At 38.1% G+C, this 26,272-nt stretch overlaps 1 protein-coding gene across 5 annotated transcripts in view; it reads right to left on the bottom strand.

Annotated features, from left to right (window-relative positions):
- The window catches only part of MDM4 (MDM4 regulator of p53), a 38,657-nt gene that overhangs the window by 8,229 nt on the left and 4,156 nt on the right, over positions 1-26,272 (bottom strand). For 3 of the 5 annotated variants that reach the window (XM_040636500.1, XM_040636501.1, XM_040636502.1), the window contains 6 exons: positions 13,656-13,768; positions 12,098-12,172; positions 7,571-7,704; positions 6,278-6,333; positions 2,354-2,421; positions 1,525-1,624 (listed from right to left, as the gene is read on the bottom strand). In XM_040636500.1, coding sequence (XP_040492434.1) covers positions 1,525-1,624; positions 2,354-2,421; positions 6,278-6,333; positions 7,571-7,704; positions 12,098-12,172; positions 13,656-13,733 — 511 coding nt within the window. In that variant the 5' untranslated portion in view covers positions 13,734-13,768. The remainder of the gene's footprint in view (positions 1-1,524; positions 1,625-2,353; positions 2,422-6,277; positions 6,334-7,570; positions 7,705-12,097; positions 12,173-13,655; positions 13,769-26,272) is intronic. The other 2 variants (XM_040636503.1, XM_008699511.2) reach the window with 2 other exon arrangements.

The raw sequence follows: 26,272 nt of genomic DNA, 5'->3' as shown, positions 1-26,272 counted from the left end.
TTCCAAGTAGAAGATCTCCTGTTGTACATCCAAATGACATTCAAGGTGGCTACTAACACAAGTCTGCTGCTACCACAATATCCCATCATCCAACCTGTTTTCGTTGTGCTCCCCTCTTTGCCCACTTTCTCACTCTCCTCTACCTCTTCCCAATGCACCAGCCATGCCGATAGCAACCACAGGTGCTTAAATGTGTTGAGGTACAAGTGCTTGAAAACTTCTGCAATAAATGGGTCCCTGTCAGAACAAAATATTACCTTATCTACTTACAAATTATGTTGAACCCCGCCCACTCAGTTTAGGGGAAAGTTCAGCTTTTTACTTATTCATTACTAGAATTATCAAAACCCATATGCCTGAGATGATGCCATATTAAAGTTATCCTCATCTCTTCAAGCTCTCTAACCTCTTGTAAAGGAAACAGAAATATCCTTGCCATGTGTACAAAGTCTATCCTTTCTACTTACACACTTTCCTGAAAATACTAAGCTCTTTATTCTCAAAATTTATAGCACAAACTACATACAGTCTCTTCAATCAGCTATTCTTAGATTTCAAATAGCCTTCTGAGTAGCAAATAAGCAAGGACCTGCATTTAAGGAAAAAAATTACACACTTAATACCATACAGACCAGAATAAGCTCCAAGGTGACTAGCTAGCTCAAAATTCGGTTGCATGATAAACTGATTCAATTTTAAACATTTAAAACAATGACAGCAGCAGCATTTTCTGGGATGTTGCTAGAGGTCTAACCTGCCATTGCTCCAAGTGTGAGCCACTTGGAACTAGAAACTATCATGCCATAAAATACCTGAGTAATTTATGATTTTATATACCTGTACAGAAAAAATTTTGGCAGATACATTATAAAGCAGAGCTTGGGGAAAACTTTCAAAATATGGATTAACTCATTTAACCTGACCAGAGCCTATCCAGTATGGATGGCAAAGATCTGAGGCCTATCATCCAAGGGCAAAGGAACTACTAGGCTTCTGAGGTCTCATTCTTGGCTCTGACAAACTAAGTCTCTATCATCTTTACAAACTCCAAAACTCCACAAAAATTAGCCTTCTCCTCAAGCAGACAAATCAAAATAAAAATCCTAACCAGACTGAATATATACAAGTATGTCAAGATTTAAAAGGCCAAGGAAGCTGATTTACTAGGTGGCAAATTGATAAATCTGTAGCGATCTTCTATTAGCATGCATGCCAAAGGACAGGTCTTGCTCCATCCCAGTAAACACAGGTGGCTAAAAGAGAACTACCATCTTCTTCCTAATTAACAACGGTCACTAGGGTAAAGAAGAAGTTTGCAGAAAAGAATGGGAAGTAAGTATGACATATGCCTCTCCTACTTCATATGCAAAGAAAGCACATTATTATTTTTTGAGTTGTCTACAGAATAGTCTCAATTACAGCCAGTGCTTAATGTGAATAAATGCCATTTCTAGAAGTCATCAACAAAAGAAAGAAAAAAAGAAATAAAAAATTAAAAAATGTATAGCCTTCATCCAAACTTACCTTCTCTAGAATTCCTGCATTTATGTTGTGAGGTAGGCAGTGTAGGAATATTGCCTTCTTCTGTTCTTTTCCTGGAACTGGAACTTTCTTCTGCGCTTTGCTGGAAAAAAAAGGGAAAGATGTCTATTAGTGCAATAAAAATGACAAGACCAGGGGATGTAGCAGTTCCATTCTGGCTCACCAGTTAGTGTGCGGCACAATGGGTTACGCACAAGAAAGAGATCTCTGGAGTTCACAACAGTCATCAAATAAAGGCAACACCTCTCCTTAACTCACTGTGAGCAGAGCTAAGAGAATCCCAAACCTGGGGTGAAAATCATCTCTGCACAAAAGACCATAATCTACTGTTAAAAACAGGCTATCAATATAAAGCTTGTAGACTACAAAATTAGGCGTAATTCAGAAAACATGTGAAACCCTCAGCATATACCAAAATGATCATAAAGTTTTCCCAGGTCTGGAGAAGCTTTAAGAATGGCCTGACATGAACTTAACTGCAAAAAGCCTGTAAAAATCAAATAAAGTAGTTTTCTCAAACACCTATATACATACACCATCACACACACAGGCACACATAAACCCTAAAGAAAACGCAACTGGAGGAACTGAAGATCAGAAGTGCTACATCCCAAAGAAAGATTCAGAGACTGGAACTCTGTTATGGGCAGAACAGAGAAGTTTCACTCTGTCCCTGGTCTGTGCACTCCCAAGAACCTTTCTTATTAAATTCTTACCGCATTCAGAGAAAGGTCTTGGGAGTCCCAGATCCATAGGTACAGAGAAGGGGCCACTCTGTACAACAAAAGAAGTCACCGTGTGGTGATTTTACCTTCAGTTGGTCTTGACCTGGAATATCCATACTGTGATCCTGTGCGAGAGCGAGAGTCTGAGCAGCATCTGGATAGCAAGTAAAACAAAAGGAAAACCTTCCCTGGTAATAACCATTCTTTCCACATAAAAAGGACCTCAGCAAACAACCCTGGAGCCAGGTTTGCTCCCTAAAGATGTACTTCTCCATGTTGGCTGGACAAAGCTCTCACCCAAAAGGGAAAAATAAAAACTGGTAAAAATGGCAAAGACCAAGACAGGCTGTATTCAAAATGTATTACCAAAATGTTATCTGGGAGAAAATGGAAAATAACTAAAACATGTTCATGGCAAACGTTCAAATTTTAATAAGAAAGTGATTCCAACCAAGAAATAATAGACAGTATTTTTTATTATCTCTTCCCACAGGTGTTTATTATCAAATCTGCCTAACTTGTAAACAACAGCAAAAAAAGTCTGGCCTTTAATTTTTATTTTCAACTGTTAGTTAAACAGGTTATGAAATCTGAAAATCTGGAATTCTCCCCACTTGCTTCATAACAATGAGCACCTCGTATAAACTTACATTCTAAAGTGTCAGTCATGATTTCCTGGTTTAAATTCCCATTACCTGAATATAGAGTAGTTTTTTTAATTAACAAGTTTTATTTTTCCCAGTTACGATAAACATTTCTTAAGAAGGAAGGGAAAGCAGATAAAGTTTTTCTCAAAGCCAATGAAAAGCAAAGAAAATAATAACCTGAGAGAAACTCTTAGTCTGAGAGAAATGTATTTCAAGGACGTGGAAATTTTTCAAACGGAACAGAAGATGAAAACTTAGCTACAAGAAAACGACAAACTGCGGAGAATTTAATAACTTAGACTGCTCATTATATGAGGTTATATGTTAACTGAAATGTTCCAAATAAGTCTACCAAGGGTTGGGTTCATTAGCTACTATCAGGTCCAGAGATAAGACACTTACGGAAAACCTCATCCTCACATAATAAAGACTGCCAAGAAAAGAATACAGATCCTACAACTGGTCTGATAATTCAGTTGTTTTGCACAAAGCAAACAATTTCAAAATTGTAATGATACAGAGCATGATTTCTACAAGCATTTTTATAGGTAAATGGAGACTGAGAAGTTCAAGAGACAGCATTTTCTGACCGCAGTGGTCTTCAAAGATCAACTAACAAGACAATGCAGATAAAGCATTTCTTTAATAAAGCAACTTGAGCATTTTATCATTTATAGTTCTAATGCCTTACTATCTTCCTTAGGTTAAAACATTTAGAAGCAGGGGTGCCTGGGTGGCTCAGTCATGATCTCAAGGTCCTGGGATTGAGCCCCACGTCAGCCTCCCTGCTCAGCAGAGAGTCTGCTTCTCCCTCTCCTCCTGTCCTTCCCCCTACCCGTGCACTCTCTCTCTCTCTCTCTCTCTCTTTCTCACGCTCAAATAAGTAAGATCTTTAAAAAAAATAAAACGCTTAGAAGCAAAAAGAAATTATCTGGGAAAACTACAATGTACAAAGGAACTTTAAAATAAAGCTTGTCATATATATTTCATTTTGTTGATATCCATGTGAAGATTTGGACAAATGATTCATAAAGAACCATCTTTACTTTAACAATGACATTTTCTCAACCATCAAAGTAAAAGGTTTAACTCACTTGCAAAGGTGTGCAATAGATGATATAGAAAACATTTTTCTCATTTGTCCTTTCAAATAAAACACATGCAACCCAATTTACTCAGATCAACAGAGATAACCAACCACAAGCACCAATGCAAGTGCAAGTCAAGAGCAGACAATCAAAATTACTTTGGGGCACTACTCTGGTTTTGAACATTGTACTACGGTTACATAAGATGTGACCATTTGGGGAATCTGGGTAAAGAATATTTAGAACTCTTTATTCATACTTTTACTACTTTCCTGTAACTAAAATTATTTCAAAGTGACAAGTTTAAGGACAAAATGTTTTAAGGATTTAATGTTCAGAGAGAAAAATGTGTTAAGAAAAATTAATTGGGGCAAATTCTGTTATGACATCAATGTGTGGCACAAACGGTCAGTCAGAAATATCTGGTCTACCAATTATCAGTGGCAACTAATCTTGGACAAATCACTCATTCTATTAAAAAAGCAAAAAACAAAAACACAAACAAAACAAAACAAAACAAAAAACCCCTCCATTTCATCATCTCCAGACCTTCCTCACGGGGTTGTTGTGAGAATCAACTGAAATGTTATCAAAATGTTCATTTTAATAGATGGCATGTTAAATGCTGCAAGTGCGAGAGAGAGAGAGAGAGAGAGAGAGAGAAGAAAAGTGAGAACTACACCCATTCAAGTTATCCAGAGAACAGATCAGAAGACAAATTCTTCTCAAAGAGTAGATCAGCAAATATAAAATCCTCTGTGTATTTCAAGCCTGCAGTGAGTATCCCAGGAAAGTCCTACAATTTCACCAGTGACTGAATTTCAATAAAGCGCCATATTATTTGCAAGACCTTCCCCCTCAACAGAAATTTACAGTTGGGTGAAGTGGGTGAAGTGGGCAAAGTGGGCAAATGGCTCAATGAAGTCAACAGGCTCCAAAATTCAACCTAAGTTCAAAATCACATTTCAATACGAAAGCACAGTCTCTCTGCTCTCACGTTAAAATCCTAAGTCTTTATTAGGAATGGATTCTTTTCAATTATTTGTTTCACTAAACTCTTGAAAGATAACCAATCTAAAAGGATTACACACTTCTTTAAAGGATACGGAAACCGAAAATCTAATTTGAAGCTCACAAAAGGGCTTCACAGAGGAATGAAGAAAAAAAAAAGTTTCATTATTTGGAAAAGAGTAAAAAAGAGGGTTACATTTCAGTTGTATCCAGTTGATTCACTGATCTCTAACACGCCAGACTCCAGACCCCAAAGCAGCCCACTTCCTGCACATACCTAATAAATTAAACTCCAAGGGCAGTATTTAAAAGACACGCAATCAAGCAAAGGGTGTTAGACAAATTGGCATTCATGTAACAGAAAGCTAAAACCATTAGGTGAAAGGTTCTCGGGGGACCCTGATAACAGATGGATCAGAGTAACACCACGTGAGCCCACGGAATCAACATCACTGAAAGGGACAAGGGACCTTATATGACTCAGATGTGACGCAACAGATGTACAAAGCACCACCTACGACACCTTCTCAGCAAAAATTCAAACTTGAAACTATGCAAGCATTACTAGTTTACCGAAAATAGAAGAAATGGACAAATACGTTAAACAACATCACAAGGATACCACTTGCAACCTCCAGAATGTGGGAATTTCTATAGGACAAAATAATCCATTTCTTCAACAAATAAATGACATAAAAATAAAAGGAGGATTGTTTTATAAAGATACTTAGAGGCATATCAACCAAATGCAACATGTGGACTTTGTCTGGATCTTGATTTCAACAAGCCAAATGTAAAAGACATTTCTGGGATAACTGGGAGTAAACTATACATACACTGGCTATTGGTAGGATTACAGAGTTATTATTTATTTTATTATTATTAATTTTGTTGGGTGTAAGAATGACACTATAGTTATGTTCAAAGGAAAAAGGTCCTTATCTGTTAGAGATTTTAAAAGTATGTCCAAATGAAAAAAATAAATAAAATTAAGAAAAAAAATATGTCCAGATGAAGCAAATGTGGCAAAATATTAAAAATTACTAAGCCTAAGAGATGGGCATTATACTAATATATTTTCTGTACATTTGAAATTTTTCACAATGAAAAGTTAACATCCTAGTAACATTCTGTATGACAGGTATCCCTCCCAGTCATGGCAACACAGCATTTCATTTCCATCTTGATCCTCCTTGTTTTCCCATCATTTGCCCCCTTGAGCTCAAAGCTGTGATACAAACTGAAGAAATAGGATGTGACGTACCTGTAGCAGCAGAGGCTAACGAGACAAGATTCTTTCTTAGCATATCATAAAGAGGGCTATCAGAGACAAAAAAAAAAAAAAAAAAAATTTAATAACGCCACGGTTTTCCATTAAAATGTTACATGTTTACCTGATACGTGATCTTCCAACTTTCTCTATAACACATGGAGAAGCAGAATGTTTTCCCCAGAATAGATTTGTTTGTAATTATTTAAATGTCAAGATATTCATGTCCAAGTGCTTGTGTTACTTTGCCCTCATTAAGAAACTAATTAATTTACATATTATTTAATTAGCTAACAGTAACACAAGCTTTCCTTTGGAGACCATTCCTTCCCACTAGGAATTAAGTTTTACAATTTTAATTGGGGAAGGAGTGGAAGGGAGTCTTACCAAAGTAACACAAATGAGCTCAGAAAAAGAGTCCTCACAAAGCTATAGAAAGAAAACACTGGCTTCTCAATTACTAAATAGTTTGACTCTAAAACAACCATATACACCCCACGCAGCTGGAGAAAGTCACACAACAGATCAGAGAAGCTCTACTGTGATTCTTTTTTTTTTCTTTAATAGAGAGAGAATGAGTGGGGTGAGGGGCAGAGAGAGAAGCAGACTCCCTAAAGAGCAGGGAGCCTGATGCGGGGCTCAATCCCAAGACTCTGAGATCATGACCTGAGCTGAAGGTAGATGCCCAACTGACTGAGCCATCCAGGCGCCCTCTACTGTGATTCTTATGAAGCCCCTCATCAACCCCAAACTGCCCAGCAAGGCACATTTCTCTCATCAGCTCACTCTTCCTCTCTGTAACAGGTGCTTCACAAAATTCTAACCTAGCCCCACCAAGCTCCTCCTCCCCAGGCCTTTGCACATGATGTTCAATCTGCCAGGAGCTCGCCAACCCTCTCCCGGAGCACCTCTCTCCCCTCACTTACCCTGCAGCTCTCAGCTCAAATTATCACTTCCTCAAGGAACCATACCTTAACCCCTAAGACCCTAAATCCCACCCCCAACACAGCATCATGCACCTCCTGTCTGTCACACCCACAGTATAATTTTACCATGTGCTGGTGTGATAACCTGATTAAGAGCATCTACTGTCCCGCTGCTCTTAAGCTCCACAGAATCTGAGACTGTTGCTCAGTAACATGTTCTCAGGGCCTCACAGGCTCCCTGACATGGGCAGGCCTTTCAATATTGATTGACTAAAGGAATAAATAACCATTAATATCCTATGGAGACTGAGTGGTTAGATATAAGCACCCAAAAAGATAAACGAACCCTCACTCTTCTTACCTTGGATCTTTCACGGAGAAGCTCTGACGACCTAGCAGTTCTCCCAAAAGATCTCCACCGCAATACACCATATGCTGCTCCTGCTGATCGTAAAGCTGCTTCACCATTATGTACTGGCCTAGATAGTGCATGACCTGCGGGACAATAAAGGTATGACGAGCGCTGTCCAGTGGCTCCAAAGAACACAAATTAATTATGAGAAGACCCGGTAAGTTCATTTATTAGAAAAAGAGAAAACATACATGAGGATGACTGTCAGTGCTTGTGTAAGGAGTCCTACAACAAGATGGTTGCCCCCAACGACTAGGTTCATCCACTTACTATCATGCTGGCTATCGAGAGACTTTTTTTTAATAGAAATGTAGTGGTCTGACAATGAGAGAAAGTGTTGAATTTACCTAGTATCCCCTTAAAAATTTTTTCACCAGTCCAAATAAAGAGGTCTGTTCTATGACTAGAAGTAATAAACTTAAAATGTGTCTGGGTCATAAAAATATTTTCCAAGTCCAGGGACACATAACTACAAGACGCTTTTGATGCACGTTCATTTAATTCTTTTTTGACATTAGCCAAAAGTAAGAAGCCATCAGCACTGTAAGTGCATAAAACACAGAATCTGGTGTCTATCAAAAATTTAGTCTATCTTGCTTTTTTCAGAGTTCACAAAAACGGAAGGAACTCAGACAAGTTCATGATTCAAAAGTTTTAAATTATCTATTTTTTCCTAATGTTTTCTCTATGCAGATTTTTTTAAACTGCTTAATAATTAAGTTCACTTAATGACAGTAAGAACTTTGTTGTAACAGATTCTAAGCAGACCAAAGCAGCTATCTTTATCTTTAGGCAGCGACTTCTCAGGAATTGTTAGATATCTGCACAGAAGATTTTTTCCAACACTGTTCCCATTATATTGGTACAATAATGCTCCTAAGCTCCCCTCTATACCAAGCAACATTTCACCCCAGCTGGGTAGGGGAAAATTAGATGGGAAAGAGCATCCACTGGAAGAAAAAGGAGGAAATTTTATATCTGTCCAACTTCCAGAAGAAATAAATTCACTCTTAAGTATACAAAGTAAGATCTTCTAAGACAATACAGCGTTTGCAGCCACTGCCGCACCATCACCATCTCTAGCTCCCCGAGCTCCTGCTGAAGAAGGGGGAGTAAGTAAGGTCTCTATTCTATGTCTTATACAAAGCACACCACTCACAAATCAACCAGTGGTAAAGCTCTGAGGAAGTGACTGACTACAAAAAGCCACTTCTAAGAGTGTGCCCTCTTCTGGAGGGGTGAAGAAACCTCATCGTTACAGCCCCAGTACTGCTGCACTCTGTGAAACTAGACGTTATCAGAAGTACACTGAACTGATTCGCAAACTTCCTTTCCAGCATCTGGTGCAAAAAATTGCTCAGGACTTCGAGAGAGATCTGTGCTTCACTGCAGCTACTGGTGCTCTGCAGGAGGCAAGTGAGGCCTAGCTGGTGGGCCTTCTTAAAGACACCAACCTGTATGCTATCCACACCAAACATGTAAAAATTATGCCAGAAGACACCTATCCAGCTAGCACGCCACACACAGAGAATGTGCTTAAGAATCCACTATGATGGAAAACATTTCATTCTTTTAAAAAAAAATTTTTTTTGTCTTCCTGCTGGTAGTTCTGAATGTTAGGTATTTTTTTCCCATGGGGTCAAAAAGTACCTAAGAAAATGATTACAAGCGGAAAAATAGGGAAAAGAAATCAGGGATTGGTAGTTTTTCCATTTTCATTCATGTGTGAATTTCTTAATATAAATGTGGGGACCGAAGGCATTCGTGAATGCAAGGCAAAACGTTTCAGTGAACAAGCCTCAGCAGCTCAACTTCATAACAATTATAAATAAACCTCCTATATTTTTCTGGACAACTTGGAGCTTAAAAATTTTTTTCATTTTATTCATTTACTTGAGAGAGAGAGAGCTCACGTGAGAGAGCAAGCATGAGAGGGAGAGTGGCAGAGGGAGACAGAGAAGCAGACTCCTCGCTGAGCACAGAGCCTGACACAGAGCTCGATCCCAGGACCCTGAGATCATGACCTGAGCCGAAGGCAGACCCTTAACCCACTGAGCCACTCAGGTGCCCCTGGATTTTTTTTTAAACAAGTAAATTTCTTACTGACAGTAACTGCATGGTGTTGGTAGCATTTTTTCACACGGTAGATCCATCCGGTCACTACTCTAAGTTGTCCTACATGCAAGTCCATGTATTTAATGTTGTCTGTCTTCTACGCTGTTCCTGAAAGTCTCCTATTAAAACGCATTAAACAGGGCGCCTGGGTGGCAGTCAGTTAAGCATTTCGGCTCAGGTTGTGATCTCAGGGTTGTGAGAACGAGCCCCACACTGGACTCCGTGCTCAGCACAGAGTCTGCTTAACACTCTCTCCTTTCCTCTTTGCCCCCTCCCACCTACCTGCATGTTCGCCTGCACACTCTAATAAATAAATCAACCTAAATAAATGAACAAATAAATAACACATTAAACTAGGAGAACCTGGCTGGCTCAATCAGTAAAGCATGCAAACCCCCCCCCTTTTTTTTTAAGATTTTATTTATTTCTTTGAGAGAGAGAGAGAGAGCATGAGAGGGGGGAGGGTCAGCGAGAGACACAGACTCCCTGCTGAGTAGGGAGCCCAATGTGGGACTCGATCCTGGGATTCCAGGATCATGACTGAGCTGAAGGCAATTGCTTAACCGACTGAGCCACTCAGGTGCCCAGCATGCAACCCTTGATCTCGGGTTTGTGAGTTTGAGCCCCACATTGGGTGTACAGATTATTTAAAAATAAAATCTTAAAAAAATAATAAAATAAAAATAAATGCAATAATCTAAAAAAATTAAAAATTAATAATGTGTACATAATTACTATTCCTATTATACCGTACTGCCTCAATGCATGTATTAAGAACCAAGATTTAAAAAATAAAAAATTAGGAAATTCTTCTTTATGCACGAGAGAGGGTCAAAATTCATAATAGCCTCATGTAAACAAACTCTGTCCAATTTTTCCCCCCGTAAAACATTCTCTCTGACCAATATGTACTTAATTTCTTCTTAACCCAGGAAAACTCTACCATGTGACTGAAGGAGATAGCATAACTCATTGTAACAACCTTACTGATATAAAATTCCATACTTCAGGGCACCTGGGTGGCTCAGTCGGTTAAGCACCAACTCTTGGTTTTGTCTCAGGTCATGAGATCATGGAGCCCCACAACGGGTCCCACACTCAGCACGGAGGCTGCTTGAAAATTCTCTTCCTCTGACCCTCCCCCCATGCATACGCCAGTGCGCTCTCTCTCCCAAATAAATTTTTTTAATTTTTTAATTGATTTTCTTTTAAGATTTTATTTATTTACTTGACAGAGAGAGCACAGCAGGGGGAGCAGCAGGCAGAAGGAGAGGGAGAAGCAGGCTCCCCGCTGAGCAGGGAACCCGATGCGGGGCTCGATCCCAGGACCCTGGGATCATGACCTGAGCCGAAGGCAGACACTTAACCAACTGAGCCACCCAGGTGCCCCACAAATAAATTTTTTGTTTTTAAATCCATACTTCAGGATGCCTGGGTGGCTCAATGGGTTGGGTGTCTGCTTTTGACTCAGGTCATGATCCCAGGGTCCTAGGAATAAGTCCTACTTGGGGCTCCTTGTTCAGTGGGGAGCCTGCTTCTCCCTCTGCCTGCTGCTCCCTCTGCTTGTTCTCTCTCTGACAAGTAAATAAAATCTTTAAAAATAAAATAAAATAAAAATCCATAATTCAATAATAGTTTCAGAATTCTAGAAATATAGTCCAAAATGATGCACTTCATTTAAAATGATAAAGGAACTATGAATATTCTAGAAAATCTAAAATGCTTCCAATTTGTTTCCTTGAGAGATATAACGGCTCAGGAGTACAATGTTTCTTAAGTTTTGCAGAAAGTTAAAAAAAAAAAAAACGCTTGTTTCTTCCAATTAGAAAAGGTTAGATTTTATCCTACTAAATCCAAGCAGTTCAGAGAGATTAACATTTTAATATAGAGTCTTCTCCATTTAAGGAATTCAATTTGTTTCTGTTAAAAAACAAAACAAAAAACCTTTAGATGCTAAATAAGTTATTTAAATGCATAAGTGTTATTTTAATAAGTGCTCAGAAGAGTATCTGACACATTTATAACGAAAAACTACTGCATTTAATTCCTGCTTGCCAGTACATCCTATAAATCATAGACAGTGTCATTTTTTAATCTTGTACACGCTTTGCATTTTAACTCTGAGATCAATGAATTCACAGTTAAATTTTATGTTTGGCTGACAACATACTTCAAAAGGAAATGTAAAGGATATATGAAGTTCAATTTAGCTGGATGGTCTTTAAAACAAGCAAACGCTGCCTCTCTAGTACCTCAGGAGTAGAATTTCCTTTCTTGGACCTGATTTCAGAACTATATATTATTCATCAGCTTCTACTTCTCAGCTGTTCTTATAACCAAGAATTCTCTTTGATGGCTTACCTCTTTAACAGTGAACATTTCACCTTGTGCACCTGCTGCCTGCAAAATCTTCAAAAGTGGCTGTTTTGGTCGTACCTGATAAAAACATAAAATAAACCTGCTATTTACATTCCAACTAGATTGGTTTCTGAAACCCTACGGAACAAGAAAACCTCCTTAAATATATTTTTTTAAACAAACCCTCATAGACACTTACCATCTAACAACACACAATCTTCCAATACATACAATAATAGCAGATAATCAGACTACTACTTGCTTCCTTCCTGAAAAATCACATTTTCATAAGACAGCACATTCACACCTACTAGGATGGCCATAATAAAAAGAAAAAAGAAAGCAAAAATAAATATTGGCAAGGGTGTGGAGAAACTGGAACCCTTGTGCACTGCTGGTGGGAAGATAAAATGGTTCAGCTGCTGTGAAAAATAGTTTGGCAGTTCCTCAAAAAGTTAAATGCAGAATTACCATATGACCCAGCAGTTCCACTCCTAGGTATATATACCCAAAAGAACTGAAAGTAGAACTCAAACAAGTATTTGTACACCAGTGTTCACAGGAGCATTATTCACAAGAGCCAAAAGATGGAAACAACCCAAATAGCACCGACAGGTGAGCAGATAAACCAGATGTGGTATAAATACACAAGGGATAGTGACTTTGACATCTCTTGCCTCTGACTGTGGAGTCTGTCTTTAGCCACACAATTTTATATTTAAAATGTTTATGGTCAAATTTCTCTCTCTCTCTTCCTCTTATAGCCGCTTTGGTTTTGTCTTAAGGCCCCCCTCATCCTAAAGTTTCCCAAGCATTTTTTAATTTTTCTTCTAATATTATTTCACTTTTTACATTTAAATCTTCATCTATCTGGGATTTGTTTTTGTACAAAGTTTGAGGTCTTCATTTGTTTCCTTCCAGAGATGGAAAATTACATCAAAACCATCTATTATATAAGCCACAGTTTCCCCCATCAAATCCAAATTCCAACTTTATCATATACTAAGGTACATAATACTAGACATTGTACAATGTTTTTATATGTGAGGAAAAGATATGGAACGAGACACACCAAATTAATAATAGTGTTGTCTTAGGGGTAAGGGACTTTGGGGGAAGAAGGGAAAAGATGGTGAAGGAGTCCCTATAGATAAAAACTTTATAGATAAACACATTATAAAATTGAATTTTTTATAAGAATACATTTGCTATATTTACAATTTAAAATTAATTTTTAAAGTAAACAAGCTTGTTAAAATGAAGTGAGATGGAAAACAAACATATAACTTGACCCCAAATTCTCCACTAGCCACCCATACCCTAAAACACAAGTTTTCAAAATGTACCATATTTTAAGCAATTTGTAAGCTCCCCATCTTTATTTAATCAATAATCAATTCAAATTTTTAGCACTGACACCATTTACTAGTTTCCCTAAGATGACATTTAAAAAATAATCCTTTCTGCTCTACATAAAATCCTATCAGTGAAGTCACCTACATGCTCCAACTCAATTTTTTAAAAGCTTACAGAAAACTAGGAATGCCTAAAAATTCTTTACCTGATTGGTTTGTTCTGGAGAGATTCTGCAAGCACTGTCAGAAGTTGAACACTGGGCAGAAGTGGAAAATGATGTCATTTTGGCAGTGAAGAAATTACCGTCTGCTGATAAATCTAAAAGGAAAAAAAAATTATGAAATCTCTTCTAAAGCAGAAAATTCTCACTTTAAGATTTACAAAATAGCAGCCAGCAGAAGTTAAAAAAAAAAAAAAAGACACGTATCAGAGCGCCCTACACAAATGCAATATATCCATATGAGGTTCTTGATAGTCTTCTGATCCCTAATCAGATCCTACAAAAAACTGAAGCACTTAATCAAGAGTCAGAGCCATCTACGCCTTCCCTCAGGTGAAGCCTGAAACAGAAACAGGTTCAGGCATGCTCCAACCTCCACAGTGACGAGAGTGAGTAAACTGTTTTAGCTAAAAGTCAAATTTACAATTATTACCTCCCCAATGGATATCAGGGTTTCAGTAACTCCTCCTCTCTTGAACAGTGCTCAAGAGCACCCCCTGGAAGACAACAGATGTAGAGCTGGGGGAATTACCAAGATTTAGTAATAGATTTAAGGTTCCAAGAGCACATCAAGAAAAACCTCTGCAACATGTTGAAACGTGTCTTGGCAAGGAACCGCAGGAAAGTGAGAGTCAAATTACTCTCTAACAGTTAAAGCAGCTTTTATTTATTTACTTTTAAAGACTTTTTTTCTTTATTTGCCAGAGAGAGAGACAGCCAGCGAGAGAGGGAACACAAGCAGGGGGAGTGGGAGAGGAAGAAGCAGGCTCCCAAAAGAGGAGCCTGATGTGGGACTCGATCCCAGGACTCTGGGATCACCCCCTGAGCCGAAGGCAGACGCTTAACGACTGAGCCACCCAGGCGCCCCAAAGCAGCTTTTAATACCTGCCAAACCCAAAGAGTACAGCAACTAAATACCTACAAAATGGGTTAAGCCAAGGTGGACATTTATCGTCAAGCAGATACAGCATGAAATGAAATAGAAAGTAAGGTTTAGTTAAAAATTTTCACCTTCTACCATCTTCCAAAAAAAAAGCTATAAGAGGGAAAATAAGATTTTAAATAAACTTGAAGTTTACCATCAGGCCTTTTTCTAGTAAAAAGGTGATAAATGATCAGTGAAATTTATGACAAGCCACATCAGGGAAAGGGTGAAAGAGGCCTGGAAAAACTGACAAACAGTCTGGCTAAAAGTAACAAGATTCCTTAATCTTGTGAGAATACTAACTGTAACAAAATACAAATTCCTCCCTCCCCCATCTGCTTCCCTCGCTACAAAATGGGTAGTCAAACAGATACAAGCATAATTTACAATTTTAAAGCAGCTAGCTTTTAATTAGCATTTCAAACCTGATTTCCCCAAACCTGCCAGTCCTGCAGTCTTCCCCATCTCAGCTATCAGCAACTCCATCCTTCCAGTTGCTCAGGTCAATGACCTTGAAGACATCCTTGATTCCTTTTTCTTTCACATCCCACACTCAGTTCATAAACAAACTCTTAAAGCTGTATCTTCAAAACATACCCAAACTCTAACCATTTCTCACCACTTCCATTATTACTGCACTAATCCAAACCACCTACCTCTCAACTACACTACCCTTCTAAGGTTTTCTTGCTCCCACCCTTGCCTCTCCAGCTCCTAACTTCCTCCTTTTGTCTGCTCAAATGTCAGTTTACCCAGGAGGCCTCCCATGACTACCCATTTTTAAAACTGCAACTCCCAACCCCCAGTATTCCCTATCTCCTTCCTTGCCTTATTTTTCTTTACTGGCCTTGTTACCAATCAACATACTATGCATTTTAATTATTTGTCATGTAAAACATAAGCAACAAGTGGGCAGGGACTTGTATTTATTCATTCGTGACTAAATTCCTGGTGCCTAAACTGACAATTACATACACTGTAGAGCAACATGATGGATACAAATACCAGTAACAGGGTGGATGGGGGTGCCTGCCTGGCTTAGTTGGTGGAGGACACGACTTTTGATCTCAGGATTTTAAGTTCAAGCCCCACATTGGGTCTACGCTTACCTACAAATAAAATCTTAAAAAATAAAATAAACAGTGTGGATGGTTTCCAAAATGGTCCCAATGAACAGCACGTCCCAAGCAGCTCTGTGACATTTATCAACAGAATACAGCGAAAGTGTTAAGTGCCAATTCCAAGCCTGGCAGCTTCATTTTTTGTGCTTTTGGAGACCACTAAAATCTGACTACTCTACTGGAGACCACATAAAAGGGCCATGTGGAGAGGATGAGTTGTCCTGTTGAGCCCAGCCTTCCAGCCATTCCCTCCAAAGCACCACATACTACAGGACATCCCAACTGCAGCTGTCACCTGACCACAGCTGCATGACAGACAAGAACCATCCAACTCAGCCCATGGAATCGTAAGAAATAAATAAAATGGCTGTTGTTTTAACTCAGTTGTTGGGTGGTTTATTACATAGCACTAGATAGTCAAAACAAATGGCACAGGCTTATGAACAGCTTACTCTGTACCAGGCACACATATAAACCCATTTAATATTTAAATAACCCTATGGTGTAGGTTAGTATAGTGTAATTATTATTATTATTGTTTTACATCTAAGGCAAGAGAAGCGTACAGATGTTACTTGCCCAAGATAATACAATTCAGTGCACTGCTAGAGTCAAGATTTCAAACTCAAGAGTTCTGAAGTCCACACTTAGTAGTATTTTTCTGCCTGTTAGACCTCAATGTACAGAATTAATCATAATCCTTTCCTTCAACATACTCATTTTTTATCCACACATGGCCCACTTTTCCTTGATTCTTCCTGATGCAATAAGCATCCATAAAGCAGTACTCTTGACAATAACCTATATTTAACTATAATATCCCCTCCCTACCCCATTCCCCTGCTTCTCCCCAACAATTATCCTTATCAACTGTTTTGATTTTCTTCCCTTCCTTTTTATGCATTTTACGGCATCAAAATGGAAAGCTAAAGAGTCAATATTTTTAGTTTAGTTGCTTTTAACTTAAAAAAAGCAGGTATAGTAATTCACTAACATTAATTCCTACTGTCGTCTCACTTTATTTTTATTTTTTAACATGTATGTTTCAGAGACAGAGATCAGTGATTCATCAGTCTTATAGCCAGTGCTCATTACATCACGTGCCCTCTTTAATGTCCATCACCCAGTTACCCCACCCCGACTCCCCTCCCCTCCAGCAATCCTGTTTCCTGTAATTAAGAGTGCTTAGTTTTTTTTCTAATTTTTATTGTAAACTAAATAGAACATAAAATTTACCATTTTTAAGTGTACAATTCAATAACATTAAGTACATTCACAATACTACACACCATCACCACTATCCATCTCCAGAACTTTTTAATCACCCAAACTGAAACTCTGCACCCATTGAACAATAAACTCTCCAATGACCTCCTTTCCCCAGGCCTTGGTAATCACAATCCTACTTTCTGTCTCTATGAATATGTAAGTGAAATCACAGTATTTGTCCTTTTGTGTCTAGCTTATTTCCCTTAGCATAATGTTTTCAAGATTCATCCATGTCATAGCATACTTTTCATTTATTTTGACTACTGTATAATATTCCAGTGTGTGATGAACATCTGGGTCGTCTCTAGGTTTTCACTATTATGAATAGTGCTACTAATATTCTTGTACATGTGCAAAAAAAGTGTCTCTTGGGCATATCTTTAAGAGAAATTGCTGGATCATAGCATATATGACTACTCAACTTTAGGAACCGATACCGAACTGTTTTCAAAGTATTTGCAACAATCCACAATCCCATCAAGAATGTGTTAAAATATCCTGTGAATCCACCTCCTTTCCATTATTTGATGTCATAAAACTTTTTAATTTTTGCCAAACAGGTATGGGCTTGATTTTTTCTGTTCACTAATGATAATGATGATAAATCTCTTCATATGCTTAGCAGCCTTGTGTTTCCTCTTCTATGAAATATCAGTTCATGTCTTCTGGACATTTTTCTAATTGATTTTGTCATACTTATTAATTTATAACAGTTCTTTATATATTTTTAACATTAGCCCTATGTCAATTGGGTGTCCTGCAAATATCTTCTCCTAACTTGTAACATCGTCTCCATTTCCTAGAAGGTGCTTTTACAAAAACTTAATTATAATAAAATCAAACTTATATTTATCAATCTTTTTTATAATAATTTTTATTTTGTTATGTTAGTCGAATCTTCTTTTTTAGTCAATGACCTCTCTGATTTAAGCAATCTTTTATTCCCCAAGGTCTCATATTCACCTATACTTTCTACTAAAATTTGTGAGTGTGTGTGGTGAAAGGATGACATTTTTTTAATGACATTTAAATTCTTAAACCATCTGGAGTTTACTTTTTTCTTTTTAGAGATCAATTTTACTCTTCTTCTCTATAGATAGCCATTTTTTCCAGCTCAGTTTATTGAACATGCATTTCTTTCCTGACTGCCAGCCACCTATTTTGTATACCAAATTTTCCTTAAATACATGGGTATTCATGAGTTCTGTTCTATTCCACTAATCAATCTCCCCCAGCTTTCACATTCCCACTGTTCAATCTATGTTCATTCAATTTAATACTGTCTTAATTCCTATCTTATAATGAATCTTGCTATCCAAAAGCAAGTCTTCTCTTCCCTGTTCTTTTTTAGAAGTGACCAGCTATTCTTAACCCCCTAAGTTTTCAATTTTAATTCCAATTCCAATATAGTTAACATAGTGTTCTATTAGTTTCAGGTGTGCAATATAATGACTCAACAATTCTACACATTACTCAGTGCTCATGATGATAAGGGTACCCTTTAATCCCCATCACCTATTTCACCCAACCCCCACCCACTTTCCCTCTCCTCTGGTAACCATCAGTTTGTTCTCTATGAGTCTGTTTTCTTACTTTGTCTCTTCTTTTCTTCCTTTGCTCTTTGTATTGTTTCTTAAATACCACATGTGTGAAATCATATTTGGCTTTCCTCTGACTTATTTCTCTTAGCATTATACTCTCTAGCTCCAACCATGTTGTTGCAAATGGCAAATACAAATGACTTCTCTTTTATAGCAGAATACTCCAATATATTGCGCATATATACCAATCTTCTTTATCCATTTATCTATTGATAGACACTTGGGCTGCTTCCATAATTTGGCTATTGTAAATAATGCTGCAATGAACATAGGGATGCACGTATCCCTTTGAGTTAGTGTTTTGTATTTTGGGGGTAAATAGTAATACAATTACTGGATCATAGGGTAATTTTATTTGTAACTTTTTGAGGAACCTCCATACCATCTGCCACAGTGGTTGCACCAGTTTGCATTCCCAGCCCCTTATCTCTTCCATATAAATATTAGTATCATCTTTACCCAAAGTTCCATAAAAATCCCTGTTGGGATTTTGAATGAAATTACACTTTACATACAGATCAAACTGTTTTCTAATCATTAACATCATATATTTCTCTATTTATTAAAGACTCATTCCTTTTAGTAAAATTTTGTAATTTTCCCTTTAGAGATTTAACATGTTTGTGTTAGAATAATTTCTAAAGTTGGTATTTTTTTTTTTAAGATTTTATTTATTTGACAGAGAGACAGCCAGCGAGAGAGGGAACACAAGCAGGGGGAGTGGGAGAGGAAGAAGCAGGCTCCCAGCAGAGCAGGGAGCCCGATGGGGGGCTCGATCCCAGGACCCCGGGATCAGGCCCTGAGCCAAAGGCAGATGCTTAACGACTGAGCCACCCAGGCACCCCTCTGAAGTTGACATTCTACTACTACTGTGATGCCTCCCTTTTCATTATGATTTTGCTTTTGCCTATATACAGAAATACAATGACTTTCATTTGTCTTCTATCCAGTCACCTAAGTTATGTAATTATTTCTGTTTGTAGATGCTTCTGTTTTCTATGTAAATGATTATATCGTCAGGAGAAATCTTAACCCCTCCTTTCTAATTCTTACGCTTCTAATTTCTTCTGTCTTACTTTACTGCTTAGGACTATCAACACAATGTCAAATACACCTGATAGTGGGCATCTTTGTCTCTGATTTTAAAAGAAGTGCTCCTAATGTTTCCCTGTATGTTTTTTTGGTAATGTTTGTTGTTCTTTAACAGTTACTCTTTATCAGTTTAGAAGGGTTTCTTTTCAACCTCATTAATTTAAAATATATCATGGAAAAGTAGTTTTTATAAAATATTCTTTCTGAATCTATTGAAATGATCAAGATTTTTTCTTTTAGGGGCGCCCGGGTGGCTCAGTCATTAAGCGTCTGCCTTCGGCTCAGGGCGTGATCCCAGAGGCCTGGGATCGAGCCCCGCATCGGGCTTCTCCACTGGGAGCCTGCTTCTTCCTCTCCCACCCCCCCTGCCTGTGTTCCCTCTCTCGCTGGCTGTCTCTATCTCTGTCAAATAAATAAATAAAATCTTAAAAAAAAAAAAAGATTTTTTTCTTTTAATCTATTAATGTGGTGCCTTTTGAATTTCATTTATGGATTTTCTAAAATTAAATCTTTACACACCTGAGATAAACCAAACCTGGTTTGGGGGTATTATCCTTTTTTGTACACTGTTGGTTCTGATCTGCTACCTTGTTTAGGTTGTAAAGTCTATATTAGGGAGTGAAATGGGTCTACAATTTTCCATGGTCAAGTTTTTGTCTAGTTTGGATGTCAGGGCTAGCAGGCCTAATAGAATAAATTGTTGAATAGTCCCTATTTTTCTACTGCCAGGGGAAAACAAACTACAAAATTGAGATGCTCTGGTCCTTGAAAGATTGGTAGAATTCACCTTTGAAACATAAAACTTGGTGTTTTGTGGGAAGATTTTTAATCACTATTTTAATTTAATAAATATTAGATTATTCAAGCTTTTTATTTCTTCTTCCGTTTGTCTAAGTTTTCAAAATTACTGGCATATAGTTGATAATATTCTTTTAATCTGTGTACAGACGCATCTCCTTTCCATTCATGATACAACATCTTTTCTTATTACCTCTTCTACTTTTAAAAAAATTTATTCTGTTGATCATTACCCAAATTCTTAAGTTGGACATTCAGCTTACCCCTTCTAATCTGAATATTTAAGGTTACAAATTCCTTCCCCCTGCCATCCCTGCAGTATTTTTTAATCTAGCCCACAGGTTTTGCTATATAAAGTTTTTATCATTCAGCTGTAGGTATTTTTCAATTTCCATAATTTTTTAAATCCCTGAGCTTGATAGCGATGTCAATGCATACTGTATTTTCTAAACCTACATTTTTGTGATTAACTCCTAATTTAACAGCACTGTTGGGAGATATCCTCTCTGTAAAACCTGTTCTTTTAAATTTTTAAGGCTTTCACCTGGTCTAGTTGGTGATCAATTCTATAATGTATGCTTGCAAAAGTCTATGTTATTATGTTGAGCCTGTTGGCTTTTTATAATCTTATATATCTACTAATTTGTTAGTCTGACCTATAAATAATTGAGAGATGTAATGAAATCTCCCACTAGAATGGTGGATTTGCCCATTTATCCCAGTGCAGTTCTATCAGTTTTGCATCATTTATTTTAAGGACTTCCAATCAGAGGCATACATGCTTTAAATTGCTATATCTTCTTGCTGAACTGAAATATTATTGTCATTATACTGTCATTATACAGGGATTGTCATTATATAGTGATTCTTTCCATCCAATTAAGATATTCGGTCCTCAAGTGCTTAAATTTAATCTAATATTAGTGAGGTCATGCCAGCTTTTATTAATTCCGGTATGTATTTTCCCAATCTTTTACTTTCTATTTTACATGCCCTTAAACTTTTGGTGTGTCCCTTGTAAAAAACATGTATTGGGACTTTGAATTTTTTAATCCAATTTGTCAGTTTTTATCTTTAGTAAATTTAGTCCATTCACTCTAATTAGTATATATGGATGTTTCCACCACCCTGATATAGCATTCTAGTTTGTTCTATCCTTCCTATGCTTAAGATGTTATTACCTTTCTTATTCTTTCTCCATCTCTCCGCTAGTAAGAGGTTCAGTATGATATCATCTGGACTTTAAATGCTAGGATATATATTTATTTATTTATATTTATATTTATATATATATATATTTTTTTTCTTTTTTTGGCCTTAGCCTTTACAATAAATATCAAGGAATAAGGGCGCCTGGGTGGCTCAGTTGGTTAAGCAATTGCCTTCAGCTTGGGTCATGATCCCGGGGTCCTGGGATCAAGCCCCACTGCTCAGTGGGGAGTCTGCTGCTCCCTCTCCCTCAGCTGCTCCCCCTGCTTGTGCTTTGCTGCTGTCAAATAAAATAAAATCTTTAAAAAAATATATCAAGGAATTACAATCATCTTTACTTCATAGATCTCTTGTAACACTTCCTGGATTTCAATCTCTTAGTACTTCAGGCAGAACTGGGCTCAATGTGGGTCTTTGTATGGCAAGGCTTCCAAGACTTCATACACCTGAGAATATTTTTATCATCCCCTCCTATTTAATTGAATGTGGTTGGGTATAAAATCCTAAGTTTCTCTTCAAAACGCTACAAACACTTTTTTGTTTTCCTGCATTTAGTGATGCTGGTCGAAACTGATGTCAATTTAATGTTTGTTCCTTGTAATCTGTTCTCTCTGAGGCTCCTTTTGCTTTGTTACTCTTAAATTTCACTATAATGTTCCTGGAAGCACGTTTTTCCTGATTTCTCATCTTCAGCATTCTAAGGAAACTTTCCCCCTGAGGACATTCTTTTTTTTAATTCTTTATTTTTTTTTTTAAGATTTATTTATTTTAGAGAAAGCACAAAAGTGTGGGGGGAGGGGCAGAGGGAGGGAGAAAGAATCTCAAGACTCCCCACCCAGCACAAGCCTGAGACCATGACCTAGGCCGAAATCAAGACTCAGATGCTTATCCGACCGAGCCACCCAGGCACCCCCACCCTTTTAATTCTAAAAGAGAATTATTTTTCCCATTATTTCTTCAAGCATGTCCTCCTTTACATTTTTTTTTTTTTTTAAATGCAGGCTCCATGCCCAACGTGGGGCTTGAACTCATGATCAGAAGATCAAGAGTCACATGTTCCACCAACTGAGCCAGTAAGGCGCCCCCTACTTTTCACTTTTAAAACTCCTATTATTTAGGGGTGCCTGGCTGGCTCAGTTGGTGGAGCGTGCAACTTCCAATCTCGGTGTTGTGAGTTCGAGCCCCACACTGGGTGTAGAGATTACTTAAAAATAAAATCTTTAAAAAATAAAAGAAAATGAAATTTAACAAAAAGATTCCTATGATTTAGATGTGAGTACTTCTACATTTATTTTCCTTACCTTTCAGTTTTTCCTTTAGATTTTCTTTTTATCCTTTATTTTTTTATTCTGGGAGATTTTCTCGATCTGGAGTTCTAATTCATTCTTCAATTGTATCCATTCTGCTATTGCATCCATTGCATTTTTCAACCCTACGATTTCGGCTTGGTTCTCTCAGCCCCTGCTTATTCTCATTTCAAGTTCTTAAGATGTTCCCTGTTTCTTTTAGGATAATTATCAGTCTAACTTTAAACTCTAAGTCCATCTGTTTTACTATTTCTGTTCCAAAGAAACTTATACATTATTCTTCTCTTGAAATACCTGTGCTCTTCAACAGTCTTTGTTATTTTTCCCTAGAGGATAGGAGATACTCTGACAGGCAAAGAATATGGGGCAAGACCAGATTCCAGCCCACATTAGCTCAGTAAACTGGAGTTAGGTAGAAAACAAGTAGTAGGGGTGCCTGGCTGGCTCAGCCAGAAGAGCATGTGACTCTTGACCTCAGGGTTATAAATTCAGGCCCCACGGTTAGGTGTGGAAATTACTTAAAAATAAACTCTTAAAAAAAAAAAAAAAAAACAAGAAGTACAAAAGTAGAAAGCCCCAAGCACCAGAAAACCACAATCACTCTCCACCCCACTCAATCACTACCCAGATCAAAAACTCATCCTTTGTTCCCCAAGAAGAAGCACTATGATAAGATCTGGGGAGACTAAGGACTTAGAAGGTAAGAGACAGAGAAGTGATGTTTAAGGTCATCACCTATTTTTCATCAGCTTCTCACAAGTATACGCTTCTGTAATGCCCTGATTCACTCTTGAGGACAGCTGGACTAGGGCTCTGAGTCACAAGCATAGAAAAAGGTAATTCCAAGGTAACGAGGCAGGGGAGAAACTAGAGCAGTATTCCAACAGTTGCCTTCCCCCTGGTTTTATCCTCCTAAAGCCACACCTGGTTGACTTCTGTCCCAGACCAAACACCGCCTCCCCATGCAGACACACACAGGTTCAAAACAGCCCAATCACCCATCTGTTTCTCACACCATTTTCCTATTACCATTCCTGTAGGGATGATTTTGGGAGGGAACCAGCAGTCATGCTAATTCAGCATCTTGGTAGGAACAGGAACTGACCACTTGGGGGGGCCTGAAGAATTTAAACATCAGTAAGGTTTTCCTACTTTGCTCTAACACCTGGTAGAAAGTGTTGTGCTATAAAAATAAATAAAAATAAAAATAAAAAAAACACTGCTTTAAGGGCTATGGAAGTTAAAAGGACACGTTATCTGATTGCAGAGTAGAGGAGGAATGGGAGGGAATGGAGACAGGAGTGGAAGGATTTTAAAATGAGAGAACAGTGAAAAGAATGGGAGGGGAAACATGAGCAAAGGCACTGTTCAAGGATGTATGTGAGAAATGAAGTCAGTTGACAAGCTCCGAATCCAAAGCAAGATCTTGTCCCTTTCCCACTTGTAGTCTCTTTTGAATGCAGCAGGGTTAGGTATTTTACTTGCTCCTTAAAAGAGGAAACTGAGCCTAAAAGAAGTCAAATAACTTGCCCGAGTCTAAAGCTTATTCTTTCCCACTATGCTATCAGTGAGCAGTTACATTCAGTCGCTCAAACCAGAAAGTTGAGGGCACCTGGGTGGCTCAGTCGGTTAAGCCTCTGACTCTTAATTTCAGCTCAGGTCATGATCTCAGGGTTGTGAGGTCGAGCTCCATGTCAGGCTCCACACCGGGCAGGGAGTCTGCTTGGTCTCTCCCTCCACCCATCCACCCCCAACCCCATGAGTGCGCTCTAAATAAATCAGTTTTCTTTATTTGTCGGAGAGACACAGAGCACGCGAGCAAAAGCAGGGGAAGCAGTAGGCAGAGGGAGAAGCAGGCTTCCCACTGAGCAAGCCCAATGCAGAACTCGATCCCAGGATCCTGAGATCATGACCTGAGCCAAAGGCAGATGCTTAACCGACTGAGACACCCAGGCGTCCCAATGAATAAACAAATAAAACCAGAGAGTTAGAGGAGTCATCTTATCTCTCTCTCCCCATTATCACATCATCAAACCTAACCAATTTTAACTTCTAAATCTTTCAAATCCACCTCTTTTCATCTCCATGACTATTTCCCCAAACCAAAAGTATTATTCCCTGCATCACTGAAATAGACTCTGAACTGGTCTCTCTAACCCCCTTCAAACCGAATTCCACACTATAGCTAGGAGGATTAAAAAAACAAAATAAAAAAACAAACCCACTCCTACAGTGCCAAGCCCTGCTCTAAAGCTTGCTACTGCTCTAAAGATAAACACAGAATCTAGCCCCAGTCTTGCCAGTCTTTCCTCTTGCACTTCATGTTCTTCTCCATGCTCCCTGCACCTCACCACACTGATCTTTTAGTTTCTCAGAGCATTTACTTCCTGCTTCAGGGCCTTTGCACACATTGTTCCTTAATTTGTAGCACTATGAGGTCTGCACAAGACTGACTCATCCCAGACCTTCTAGTCTTAGGTTAAATAATCAGTTCAACAATCATTAATAGATGATAAACCATTAAGTGAAAGGCTGGGGGAGGGGGAACTTCAAAACACATGGAGAAGGCTGAGAACACTCGACCACTGACAAAACTCTCTAAAAGGCGGTCATTCGCATCATGTACTTCCTGATGTGAAGCAAGAGGAAGCACCCAGAACCTCCTACCTCCTATGAAGTATTCTTGACAAAAAAAAAAAAAAAAACTAACCAAGCTTCTACATCTAATTGCTAACTACCTGCTCGTAGGAAAAATGGAGGGTAAAGGAATAAATAATACCAAAAGCAAATAATTAGCCAAACCCAGAATGCAGGAAATCCTACAAGATCTCAGATGGGGGGAGGGGGTGGAATATGGTTAAGTGGGGAGACCATTATTGAGGCTTAAAAAAACATACACTTAATACAGCGTGTGGACCTTGTTCATTCAAGTCCTGATTCAAAGAAACCATCTGTAAATGCCATTTTTCTCTTAACAATATAAAAATTGTTTAGAGAAATCTCTAAACAATCATAAAATTTTTAATTATGTACTAGGTAGTAGATATTAAGAAACTGTTAACCATAGTAAAAAGGCACTGTGGTAATTTTTTTAAATCCTGACCTGATAAGAAATACATCCTAACATATTTAAAGGTAAAATGACACATCTGTGATATGCCTTAAAATATCTCATTAAAAAACTGAGAAAAAATTGGGGCGCCTGGGTGGCTCAGTCGTTAAGCGTCTGCCTTCAGCTCAGGTCATGATCCCAGCGTTCTGGGTTTGAGCCCTGCATCTG

The sequence above is a fragment of the Ursus maritimus genome, unplaced genomic scaffold, assembly GCF_017311325.1.
Source record: "Ursus maritimus isolate PB19 unplaced genomic scaffold, ASM1731132v1 scaffold_2, whole genome shotgun sequence".
In the NCBI taxonomy this organism is placed as follows: domain Eukaryota; kingdom Metazoa; phylum Chordata; class Mammalia; order Carnivora; family Ursidae; genus Ursus; species Ursus maritimus.
This window is presented reverse-complemented; position numbering and strand designations above follow the sequence as displayed.